This window comes from Talpa europaea (genome assembly GCF_964194135.1).
Source record: "Talpa europaea genome assembly, chromosome: 1".
Lineage (NCBI taxonomy): Eukaryota > Metazoa > Chordata > Mammalia > Eulipotyphla > Talpidae > Talpa > Talpa europaea.
Genome location: NC_140073.1, coordinates 8,110,786 through 8,124,229, shown reverse-complemented (window position 1 = coordinate 8,124,229; position 13,444 = coordinate 8,110,786). Strand labels below are relative to the sequence as shown.

The 13,444-nt window shown below is 39.9% G+C and overlaps 2 protein-coding genes across 2 annotated transcripts; both read right to left on the bottom strand.

Annotated features, from left to right (window-relative positions):
- Positions 1-911: 911 nt before the first annotated feature.
- On the bottom strand, positions 912-1,874 carry LOC311180899 (olfactory receptor 5A1-like; the record flags this gene model as incomplete). The annotated part of the gene is made up of 1 exon (XM_084248932.1): positions 912-1,874. The coding sequence occupies one exon, from the start codon at positions 1,872-1,874 to the stop codon at positions 912-914; it is 963 nt and encodes a 320-aa protein (XP_084105058.1).
- A 6,175-nt stretch (positions 1,875-8,049) lies between these two features.
- On the bottom strand, positions 8,050-9,012 carry LOC311180076 (olfactory receptor 5A1-like; the record flags this gene model as incomplete). The annotated part of the gene is made up of 1 exon (XM_084247743.1): positions 8,050-9,012. The coding sequence occupies one exon, from the start codon at positions 9,010-9,012 to the stop codon at positions 8,050-8,052; it is 963 nt and encodes a 320-aa protein (XP_084103869.1).
- Between the last annotated feature and the right edge of the window lie 4,432 nt (positions 9,013-13,444).

Genomic DNA, 13,444 nt, shown 5'->3' with positions numbered 1-13,444 from the left:
CAGCACCCTCGAATCTGCTGTTTCCAGGAGACTCAGAGCTTCGGGAATTCAGGTGCTGCTTCTTTAGGCACAACATGGGAGTAGACACTTCTGAGTCTCAGAGCCTCCAGGTAGCTGTCATGAAGTGTGACCAGGTGCACCTGTGTCACAAATTGATGGCTTTGGCTTCATTCTAGGCACTGAGTATTCCCCCAAACTTTACTTTTAATCATTTCATTCCTTTCCCCCTCTCATTTTCACAACTTACTTCACAAGATGACTCAAGAATAACTCAGAGGAAACAGGTTTGGGGGGAATAAAACAAGAAAAATCTCTCTCTCTCTCTCTCTCTCTCTCTCTCTCTTTGTCTCTTTCTCTCTCTGTCTCTCTTTCTCTCTGTCTTCCCTGGTCTCTTTTACTCTCCCTCCATGCCTCCTTCTACAAGATTAATTTTATAATTAGTAATTTACTCAATTTTTAATTTTCACAAAATAATGAACACATTCTTTTACACCATAATTGAAATATAAATAAATGAAAACTACATAAAAGAAGTTCATGGAATAAGAACAGTTTGGGTGACTTCCTACATTTCACTACATACACTATTTTTCAGACCCTCTATTCTCAAAAAAAAAAAAAAGGTTTATGTGCTGGGTCTAATAATGGAAAAAAGTTTTCAAGGTGCCTGTCACTTGCATTTGCTGCTCAGCTATATCCCTGCTTGCAGACCACTAATTCAAGTGTACCAGTTATCAGGAAGCCAGATTTTACCTTCTCTGTTAGATATTCTAATGATCTACAACAGGACACTTACATATTCTGACCACTGAATTTCATTAGGAGTAGAAATACCTGACTTCAAATTATTTCTGGTTTTAATATCCCAAGTTTTGTTTTCACTTTTCAGGAAACACTACAAAATATTTTTCTTACTGAGGTGTAAGTGTAACTCTCTTTATCACCCTCTTGAGGGCTTCTTTGATATCCTTGTTCCTCAGACTATAGATAAAAGGATTTAACATGGGGATAATGAGAACATAGAACACGGAAAGAAACTTGTTCTGTTTCGTGGAGTGGCCAGAGCTAGGATGCATGTACACACCCAGGGCTGTGCCATAGAAGAGAGTCACAACCACCAAGTGGGAGGCACAGGTGTTGAAGGCCTTAGTGCTAGCTTTGAGAGATGAAATTTTCAGGATGGAAGCTGCAATGAAACCATAGGATAACAAAATAATGATCAGAGGACCTAAAATAACAAAACAAACTAACACGAAAAGACTCATTTGACTGATGAAGGGATTAGAACAAGAAAGACTAATAATTTCAGTTATGTTACAGAAGAAATTCTGGATGACATTTGGTCCACAGTAGTATAACTGAAAGCCAGTGATTGTTTCAACTAAGCTAGAAAAGAAACCGCACCCAAGGGCCCCAGCAACCATCTTCCAACAGAGCCCAGGTGCCATGATGGTTGAGTACTGGAGAGGGTTGCCAATGGCCACGTATCTATCATAGGCCATAGCAGCCAAGAGGCAGCACTCAGCCTGACCCAACGAGGCAACTACAAAATAATGACTAGCACAGGCAAAGAAGGAAATGACTTTTTTATCTTTGAAGAGGTCTGCAAGCATCCTTGGGCTGATGGAAGAAGTGTAGCAGATGTCTATAAATGACAGGACGCTGAGGAAAAAGTACATTGGTGTGTGCAGGTGTGAGTCCATCCTGATTAGGGTGATGAGACCCAGGTTGCAGAATAATGTCACCAGGTAGATCAGCAGGAAGACTGGAAAGAGACTAAGCTGCAGCTCTTTATCTTCTGAGATTCCCATAAGAACGAACATGGTCACAGACGTGAGGTTTCTGTCCCCTCCCATGGACCAGGTTGGCATCATGTGCTGAGAAAAGATGAAAGAGGAAATGGTTTCATTGGCAAAAACCAGAAAGAGTACTCTTGATTGTTCTCTTTCACACAACAGACTAAATATACAAACATGATTCATTAATGTTGAGTGAATCTTGCCTCTTTGTATAATCACCAATGTTATGTTCATAAGTTCTCTATAAAAATACTCTCACTGTCCCTATGGGACAAGACAGAGTGGTGAGGCATCATCAGTGCTTTATCCGCTAAAATATCTTTATTCCCTCTGTTCCTTTCAAATTTACAACGACTTGGCAATGGGAATTACACCAAATTACAGTGACACTGTCCATCTGCACAGGTGAAGAAGGTCACTTTAACTAGGCAGCCCCATGTGACCAGTGCTTGGAGAAGAACCGGATCATGTGAAGCCTCAGTGTAAAATGAGGATGTCCAGTAGGTGCTCATTAAAATCTTTAAAATCCCCTTGAGGGGGACACCCTGATAGTGCAAGGGGTGAACCACACCACATGAAGCTATCAGAAGCCACGGCAGCATGAGTTGGAACCCTGACCATCCAGGCAGGTGACCCACGTGGCACAGCAGACCTCTCCTGTCTCACCCGCTGCTACCCTCAGCAGTGTATTTAAGTCGATCCACCGGTTCTGCTCCCCACTCTGTCTCTGATAAATCCTCTCAGCCCCCAACCTCTGGCTTGTAGCCCAGTTCTTGTATGCATAAATAAATGAAACTTTTTAAAAATAATAAAATAAAATAAAATCACCTTGAGAATTAGTATTTAGACAATTTATAATGAGGACGTACAGGAGATTATATATGTGTCTTTCTGTGTTCACAAGGTCTGCAAAGAAACAGGAATATATAACAGGGTCATGGAAGGAGACAAATGCCCAGTAATGGTTGGGAAATGGATGTGACTTAACCAAGTTAATGACTCAAGGAAGCCTCCTGAGAAGTTAGATAATACACAGTTGGTAGAGCTTTATGCTCCCTTCCTTGAAGCTACAGTTTTTCATACTGAATTCAGAGATACTTATAACATATAGTCTAGAAGAGTGATTCAGGCTCTTCATGGAGTGGGTGATACCTTTGTAAATGTGGGAAATTCTGACTCTCCTCCAGTAAAGCCACCGTCAGCCCCTGTGCATGGTCTTACTGGATTCTCAGTCACCACAGAGTCCACTGTCATTTCCAGGTGTAAGCTCATCCTACAAAAGTGACTTAACCTCATAAATGTCAGGATGTGCAGACAATGGACATGGGAACTGGGAAATTGTGGCAGATTGTGGAATTCTTTTCTCCTTCTTCACTGGTATCAGAACAAGGAAAATGAAGACCTGCATTTCTGAGCCAAAGCACATGACTCTTGCCCCAGAAGTGAGTGTCTGCCCGAGGGGCAGCATTGTCCTTGTCCTCAGAGGTCATGAGAACACTTCTGACATAGCACATCGTCATGTAGGAACTCACAGCATCAAGAAATTATAGGATGTATTTGTTGGAATTAAAACTCACACAAACATTCTAGTGGCAAAATACAGTGTTTTAAAATACAGTTATTCAAATGTAAGAATTGGGCTCCAGGTTGGACTTTGTCATTTTATTGATATAAAAATGATGAAGATTTTTTATCTCTGCATATCATTTTCCTCACTTGTAAATTTAGTAAGTACCTGAAAAGTATCATTCCATTAGGAAATGAGATGTTAGCAAGAGGTCATAGAGCAGTAATTAGTGAACACAAATACCTCAATAACTGTTACTAATAATATCATTAATTATTATCTGTTTCATTTGCTTGAGTCAGGTTCTCCACCTCCATTTAATGTGGCTGCTTCTCACTTATGCCAGGACCAACACCACAGTATTGATGAACAGCCCACTCAACAGGCTGCCTTATCCTTAAAAGTTTTTTAAAATAAATGTTACAATCCTGGTACAGGATTTATTCTTAAGGGAAATGCACATCACAAAGTACAGTGTAAAGTTTTGACCAGTCAATGGGAATACATTTCTTTTATTTATTACATCCTGATAAAGAGGAAGCTGTTACTAAATGTATATGAGTGACCCATCTCTACAAAATAAGAGTGTGGGTTTTCAATTGATTCAGTTAATCATGAGATAATTTACCTTGTAAAAATTTGGACAGCTGGATGAAAAATATCTGAATATATTCATCTCTTGATGAATTTTACAAAGAGAATTGTGATGGATTGTTGACTGATATAAATATTAATAGAAATTTCACTGTGTAAATCTAGCTAACAAAATACCCTGCCCAAAATTACAACCTTAGACAAGTGCATCAGTGATGAAAAGTCAGAATGGTGTGCAATAAATAAAAACGATGAGCTATAAGAAAGATTGAAGACCTGGTAAGATCAATACTACCTGGTTTTACAGTGGGCCCATCACTGGTGTTTTGCAAAGACCACAAGACCAAAGATATTATACATGTGCTTTGGCTGTCCTTTATGTAGGGACCAGTTTGTTTCTTGCTACTCAGAATTGAGATGGAAATCAAGTTATTACTAATATTATTTCCAAGCAGATTTATTAAGGGGATAACAAATGAGAAGCATGCTTGGGTGGTAAGTCTGGAGAACATAGAAAAGCCTGCTTTTCCTACATGTATCCCCCCGTGAATTCAGTACATCACTGCTCAGGATGCAATTATTAAATTTGCAATGTTTCCACCTTTACAGAAACCATCTCAACTGATTCTAGATAAAATATTATTTCCAGTTCATATATGGAAAACCAGAAGGTGACAAAGTTCAGTATTAAGTCATTGATAATTACAGAACTAGATCTCAACATTACCCTAACCCCTGTGTACCTGACATCAATCTTGTCTCTGAGGTCAGGGAATTTGGATAAGGGGGAACATTCCATGGAAGACACCACTGGGAGAGGGCAGTGCTAAAGAACACAAGTGACCGCGTGTCACACGCCTTGCTCCCCACAGCCACTGCTAGGAGGCTTACACAGCTGTGGAGACAGCACACAATCCTCTCTTATTTCTAAATCTTGTTCTCACCTTGACCAAGATCCCTCAGGAATACACACTTCTTGCCACGGATGGAAATACCGTATTTCTTCCTTGAAAAATATTGCAGAATGGACCCGGTTGCCTCCAGAATAGGAGCTGTGAGCCATGAAACAGGTTGTTCACTGACAGCAAGAGAGATGTCCACAAGTGGGGAGTCCTCTAATATTTATTATCAAGGGAAGCAGAGTGAGGGGGAAAGACAATTAGGTGGAGGGAGCCTCCAGGCACCTGCTCTCTGGGGTCTTGTTCCAGGAAGCTTTGGTCACTGCTAATCGGCCCATTAACCATGTCCCCTCTGGATCCTTTCCCCATAGTCTTCGCATAGTCTCAAAGTTATAGATTTTGTTTTAACAAACTTGTGGGCAATTGAGCTGGAAATGTCTTAGGAATATTTCCACATCATATGTTTACTTTCCAGGTAAGTAACATGAACCAGATTTGTAAGGAATCTGCCAAAGCTAACACAGCCAGTTGGTAAATAGCTTAGTAGCAATAAATTAGATGAGTGGACACTTTCTTATTTACAAAAACTTTCATTTTAAATATATTAATGTATAATTTTTCAATTACCTGACATTAATTTATCATCATAGCAGCCCCGAGAAGCATACGAGGAATCAAGGAAGGGAATTTCATTTCTTCTGTCTACTTAAATATTATTGAGATTGACAAAGTCACTTGTATTTCATGCCCTTTGTTCCATATTGAAGTTCAACAATCCAGTCCCAAAAATCATTGTGGCTGAGTTAAATGTGTCACCCATTTATCAGCTTCTTGAAAACCCCTTTATTATCCTTGTTCCTCAAGTTATAGAAAATAAGGTTTAGCGTGGGAATGACAACACAGAACATGGAGAGGGACATGTTCTGTTCTTGAAGTGGTAGAAGGAGGATGCATGTGCACAGAGAGGCTGTGCCATAGAAGACAGTCATAGCCGCCAGGTGAGAGGCACAGGAGTTGAAGGCCTTGAACTACCTCTGGTGCAGGGCATTGTCACTGCGGAATCTTCCATGGAACCAGAGCATTAGTGGTTGGCAAAAAAGACCCAACTTCATCAAAAACAAGTGAAAGAAAAGTAATCGTAGGCACAGGGACAGACTGAAGGAAGATAAGGGTATAATCTAGGGACTGTCACATATGAAATGCTGAATGGTATTTTGCCCAATGGTAGAGATAAAAACAAGTGACTGTTTAAATAATAATAAATCATGAAGACTCCACATAAGTCCAAACCATGCAACAATTTTCTTTTATTTATTAGTTTATTTGTTAGTTGTTTTGTTCCAGTGACTTTTGGCAATAGGGTAACTTAACATCCTCTGCAAAATTAAATTGAAAGACAGAAGCTTCAGTGAACTGGAGTACACAGAAAGAAAGGTGAGGGGGGGAAATGTCAAATTGAAAAGTCAAGGTTTCATGTAAGTAAGAGATTTCAAACCATGGTAATATCTCCATGTGTGGTCATTTCTATGAACGTGAGTTCCTTCCACTTCAGCAATGAAGCTGCAGAGGTAGGAAAAGGGCTCTTAACACATTATTGTGTCCTAATTGGAGGAGATATTCCAAAGCTGCTTAATTTTTAACTTGGGGATAATAACAACATAAACATGGACAGGAACTTGTTAAAATTAATTAATTTTTAAACAATTTTCCAGTGTTTCTCTTGATGTATATAAAACTGAATAATAAAATTGACTAATCACTGATTGCTTAAGCTAACATTCATCACCAGAGTCTGGATTTTTCATGCCTGGTTTCAGATAATCATTTTGTCACTCATTGAGGAAGATGCAATTAATGTTCTCAATGGGGGAGGAAAATATGTGTGCAAGTAGCTTGCAGAAGAGCACCTATCTACAAAGTGTATTAGAGATGAGTTTACTAATCACAGTCTGTTAAATAAAGAATAGATTCTTTTAGCCACACTCTGCTTTGTTTAGACTCTGTTGTCCCACACTCAATGCTTCAAAGACACCGATTACAAAGATTGTGATGGATTGTTGCTACCTGGGAAGAACATGGTGAATTCAATATGTCCAGGGTTCCATTAGAGAGAGAGAGAGATTATTTATTGCTTCATGAATAACAAAAACAAATCCTGTTCATACCCAGAGCTACATGTAGTCTATTATACACATAATATTGCAATATGTAGGATACTTAGTCTATGAACTCTTGTCTGGAAAATTGTTTTCCTTGTCAATTTTCTACAGTTTTCTTGTCTGGAATCTACATTTCTATAGCATCCCCAAGTCTGCTGAATCCTGGAGACTCAGATCTTTGGGAATTCAGGTGGTGCAGCCTCTGTAGGCACAACATGGGCATGATCATTCCTGAGTCTCAGAGTCTCCAGGAAGCTTACATGGAGTATGAACCATGTGCACCTGTGCCAGGAATTGATGGCTTTTGGCTCCATTCTAGGCTCTGAGTATGTCCCCAACCTGTATTTTAATTATTTCATTCCTTTCCCCCCTCTCATTTTCACAATTACCCTCACAAGGTAACTCAAGAATAACTGAGAAGAAACAGGTTTGGGGAAATAAAATAAGAAAACGCTCTCTCCTTCCCCCACCCACTCCAACCCATCTCTTTTACTCACACTCTGTGCCTCCATCTACAGGATTAAGTTTATAATGAGGTAATTTTCTCAATTTTTAATTTTCATGAATTAATGAGCACATTCTTTTATGCCATAATTGAAATATAAATAAACGAAAACTAAATAAAAGAAGCTCATGGGAGAAAGAACATTTTGTGCGACTTCCTATGTTTCTCTACATACAATGTCTTTCAGTGCGACTTCCTATGTTTCTCTACATACAATGTCTTTCAGAACTTCTCTTCTCAAACACAAGGTTTTTCTACTGGGTCTAAGCATGGAAACGAGCTTCCAAGCTACCCGCCAAGTTAGATCTGCTACTCAGCTAGATCCCCGCTTGCAGACACTAAGGATAAGGGCACCAGGAATGAAGAAGTCAGAGTCTGACCTTTTCTGCCTAGCTATTCCTATAAGCTATAATGGGTTGCTTGCATATTCTGACCATAACATTCTATTAAAACTAGAAATACATGGCAGTAAATTGGCTTTATTTTGTTTTACTGTATTTTGTTATCTTTTTTTCAGGTATTACTCTTACTGCGATAAATGTGCTGTCCTTTTCATCACTCGCCTGAAGGCCTCTTTGATGTCCTTGTTCCTCAGACTATAGATAAGAGGGTTTAACATGGGGATGACAATAACATAGAATACAGACAGAAACTTGTTCTGTTTCGTGGAGTGATCAGACTTAGGATGCATGTACACAGCGAAGACTGTGCCAAAGAAGAGGGTCACAACTGCCAGGTGGGAGGCACAGGTGTTGAAGGCCTTGGCGCTACCTTTGACAGACGATATTTTCAGGATAGAAACAGAGATGAAACCATAGGATAACAGAATAAGAAGTAAAGAACCAAACTCAACACAAATAGCTACCACAAAAACAATCATTTGAACAATGAAGGGATTAGAACAAGACAGGCTCATAATTTCAGTTATGTTACAGAAGAAATTCTGGATGATATTTGGCCCACAATGGTACATCTCAAAGCAAGACACCGTTTTTACTAATGCACAAATGAAACCACACCCAATGGGACCAGCAACCATCTTCCAACAGAGCCCAGGCGCCATGATGGTCGAGTACTGGAGAGGTTTGCCAATGGCCACGTATCGGTCATAGGCCATGGCGGCCAAGAGGCAACACTCAGCCTGACCCATCCAGGAGGCTACAAAATACTGGGTGGCACAGGCAATGAAGGAAATCATCTTTTTATCTTTGAAGAGGTCTGCAAGCATCCTTGGGCTGATGGAAGAAGTGTAGCAGATGTCTATAAATGACAGGACACTGAGGAAAAAGTACATTGGTGTGTGCAGGTGGGAGTCCATCCTGATTAGGATGATGAGACCCAGGTTCCAGAATAATGTCACAAGGTAGATCAGCATGAAGACTGGAAAGAGACTAAGCTGCAGCTCTTTATCTTCTGGGATTCCCAGGAGAACAAACATTGTCACAGATGTGAGGTTTCTGTCCCCTCCCATGGACTCACTTGGCATCATCTGCTGAGAAAAAGATGAAAGATGAAATGGTTTGATTTTCAAAAAATAGAAAGAAGTGCTCTTCGTTTTTCTCTTTCATGCAACTGACTACATATATTAAAATGAGTGAATCTTTCCTCTTTGTATAATCACCAATGTTAAGTACAGAATTTCCCTGAATAATATCTCACTCTCCCTATTGGACAATACACATTAGCGAGGCATTATCAGAACTTTGTCCACTAAAATTTCTTGATTGTCTTTGTCCCTTTCAAATGTACAATTATATGGCAATGGGAATTATACCCAATTAGGGTGACACTGAACTATCTGCACAGGTGAAGAAGGTCACTTTAACTAGGCAGCCCCATGTGACCCTGTGCTTGGAGAAGTCCCTGCATCACCTAAGGTTCAATGTAAAATGAGGATATGAGTTAGTACACTTTAACATCACCTTCAGAATTAGTGTTCAATTAATTTATAATAACCGAGGGCAAAAAAAATTTTAAGTGCCTTTCCGTGTCCACAAATCCACAGAGAGAGGAATAATATAATAGGGTCATGGAAGAAAGCAAATGGCCAAGTGGATTCGAAATTATATGACTGCCCCAACTTCCAAACTTTAGGAAGTCTCATGAGATGTTAGATAATATAGACTTGAAAGAGAGTTATGCTCCCCTCCTTGACCTACAGTTTCTCTTCCTTAATTCAGAGATATTTATAACTTAAATTGCCTGGGAGAGTGATTCTTGCTCTTCATGGAGTCAGTGACACTTTTGAAAATGTGTTGGAAACTCTGACCATCCACCAACAAAGCTACCATCAGCCCCTGTGCATGGTCTTATTGGATTCTCAGTCACCACAGAGTCTACTGTCATTTCCAGGGGTGGAGATTCATCCTACAAAAGACAGTCACTGAAGCTCATAATTGTTGGGTTGTGTACACAATGGACATTGGAACTGGAATAATGAAGCAGATTCTGAAATTCTTTTCTCCTTCTTCATTGGAGTCAGTACAGGAAAATGAAGACCTGAATCTCTGAGCCAAAGCATATGACTCTTGCCCCCAGCAGTGAGTGTCGGCCCTAGGAGCAGCAGCTATCCTTGTCCCCAGATAGTCATGAGCATACTCCCAACATAGTACATCTTCATCTGGGAACTCACACTAGAAAGAAAATCCAGGGGGGCAACCTTCTGCTTCAGGATGGATTTGTTGGAATTAAATCTCACACACACACTCTTGTGTAAAATACAGTATTTTAAAGCACAGTTATTCAAATGTGAGAATTGGGGTTCAGGTTTGACTTTGTCATTTTTATTGATATTAAAATGTATGAAGAGTTTTTATCTCTGCATGTCACTTTCCTCACTGGTACAATTAATAAGGACCTCAAAAGCATCATTGTATTAGGAAATGAGATGTAAACAGAAAGGTCTTAGAACAGTACCTGGGGAACACAAATTCCTCAGTAAATGTTAAAATAACATCATTAATTATTGTCTGCTTAGTTTGCGTGAGTCAGGTTCACCACCTCCATTTATTGTGGCTGCTTCTCACTTATGCCAGGGACCACAAGCACACTACTGGTTACACAGCCACTGAATGAGCTGCCTTGCTCTCAACAGCCTCTTAAAATAAATGTTACAATCCTCTTGTACTGAATTCATTCTTTCTTGCCCCCTGTGCCCCAAAGCTCCAGTACTGGAGTCATTCTTAAGGGAAATGTGCATCACATAGTACAAAGGGCAAGTTTTGATGAATCAGTGGTACTACATTTCATTTATTTATTACCTCCTGGTAATAGCGGAAGCCATAACTAAATGTATATAAGCGACCCATCACTACCAAATAAGTGTGTGCTATGAATTGTTTCACTTGGTCCATGATCAATTTTACCTTCTTAAAATTTGGACAGCTAGATGAAAAAAATCTGAATATACTCATCTCTTTGATGAGTTTTCTAGGGAAGATTGTGAAGAAGGAATATTGACTAACATCAAAATTAATGGAAATTTCACTGTGCCGATATACCCAAAACTTATAATCTTAGACATGATAAGCAAATGAGTGAAAAGTCAGGATGGTGTGCAATGTAGTATAAGGTTGAAAACCTAGTAAGATCAATACTACCTGGTTTTACAGTGGGGGCCCTCATTTGTCTTTCAAAATGAGACCAAAGGAACTACACAAACTTTGATTATCTTTTATGTGGGGACAAGTTGCTTCTTGCTACTCAATATTGAAAAAGTATTAAGCAAAAATCAAGTTATTACTAATACTTCAAGTAGATTAATTAAGGGAATAACAAATAAGAAGGGTCCTTGATGGATATGTCCAAAAAGCATAGACAGACAAGCCTGCTTTGACTATATGAAATTCTCCCTGAAATTTAGTACATCACTGCTCAGCACTCAATTACTAATGCTTCCAATGTTCCATCTTTACAGATACCATTTCATTTGATTCTAGATGACATATTATTTCCAGTTCATATATGGAAAACCAGAAAGTGGCATAGTTTATTATCAAGTCCTTGACGATTACAGAACTAGATCTCAACATCATTCCTAACCCCAGAGTAATACCTGACATTAATCTTGTCTCTGAGGTCAGGGAATTCGAATGAGGGGGAACATTCCATGGGAAGACACCACCGTGGCGGGGAGGGAAGAGAGGTAGAGGGTAGGGTTGAAGAACATAAGTGACAGAGTGTCACACTCCTTGCTCCCCACAGCCACTGCTGCTAGGAGGCCTACACAGCTGTGGAGACGGCACACAATCCTCTCTTATTTCTAAATCTTGCTTCTCACCTTGACCAAGATCGCTCAGGAATACACACTTCTTGCCAAGGATGGAAATAGCGTATTTCTTCCTGAAAAACCTTCCAGAATTGGACCCTCTTGACTCCAGGATGGGAGCTGTGAGCCATGAAACAGGTTGTTCACTGACAGCAAAAGAGATGCCCACAGGTGGGGAGTCCTCTAATATTTATTATCAAGGATTAGATGGAGGGAGCTCTCCAGGCACCTGCTCTCTGGGGTCATGTTCCATGGAGTTTTGGTCACAGCTAATCTGCTCCATAAGCCCCTTCCCTCTGGGTCCTTACTTCCCCATACTCCTGGCATAGTCTCATGGTTATAGATTTTGTATTCAGAAACTTGGAGGCAATTGAGCTGAAATGTCTTAGGAATAGCTCTGCATCATATGTTTACTTTCCAGGTAAGTAACTTGAACTAGAGGTGAAAGGAACTGGCCCAAGCTGAATTGGCCCAGTAAAAGAGGATAAATAGCTTATTAGCAATAAATTAGATGTGTAGACACCTTCTTGTTTAACCAAGAACTTTCATTTTAAATATGTTGATGCATACATTTTATCAATACCCTGACCTGAACTAATCATCATGGCATCCCTGTGAGGTATACTAGGATTATTCCCTATTCATAAGAGAGGAATCTGAGGCAAGAAGGAATGCCAGAGAAGCCATAGTCCGAATCAGGGGCCCTTATACTCCCTCAACACTGAGTTCTCTTCCCTTCATTTCTCCATTCCCCGCCACCTCTGGTTGCCCCAGCTTTCATGTTAACTGATCATTTTCTTAAGATCTTGTCACAGATGTCCACAAAAGGTCAGAATGGGATATCCTTGTCAAGCATTGAAGAATATATTTCATGTCAGTAGGAGCTATTTCTGTTCCACAAGCCACACTTTGTGAGATACATGTTTAATTGTGGCTACATTGGGAAGAGCATGGCAGGACAAAACATGCCCCAAGATTCTAGAGGTGATATGCACATAGTAGCTCACCTATCACCTTTACTTGGTTATTAAAAAGTTAAATCTTGAATTTTAGGGTACAAAGCAATTACATTAATATTATAGAACACCGGTCATAAAACATGAATCATTGTACACTTTTTGTAATTTCTTTAGGTTGGTCTCTGAGTCTCATGGGATGCTCTAGTCTGATGACTCTCTGACTCCTGATAAAAATGAAGGCCCTATATCCTCTGGGGACTCACATCTCTGGAGTCGGGACACACTTCTGGAGACTAAACATGGCGGCCATCATTTCTGAGCTCTTGTTAGATTTTTGGGAAGCTTCCATGGAACATGTTCGTGCTGATATGTGCCCAGAATTTGACGACTGACTTCTTTCTATCTTCAGACATTTTCCCTGCCAATTTTTTTTCAATTATCTCACAGGGAGAGACAAGGAATAACAGGGAGTAAAGAGTTATTTCAGAGTAATTCATGACCAGTCTTTTGAGATCTCCCCTCCTCATTCTCCAAATACTCCTTCTCCTTCATTTCCTCTTTTTTCCCCTCCTCATCTCCTCTCTCTCTTTCTCTCTTTTTTCTCTCTCTCTCCATCTCTCTCACACACACACACTCATAATGCACACACACAAACACACCCAGATTCATTCACTCTGCTCTTTCTGTTGGTATTA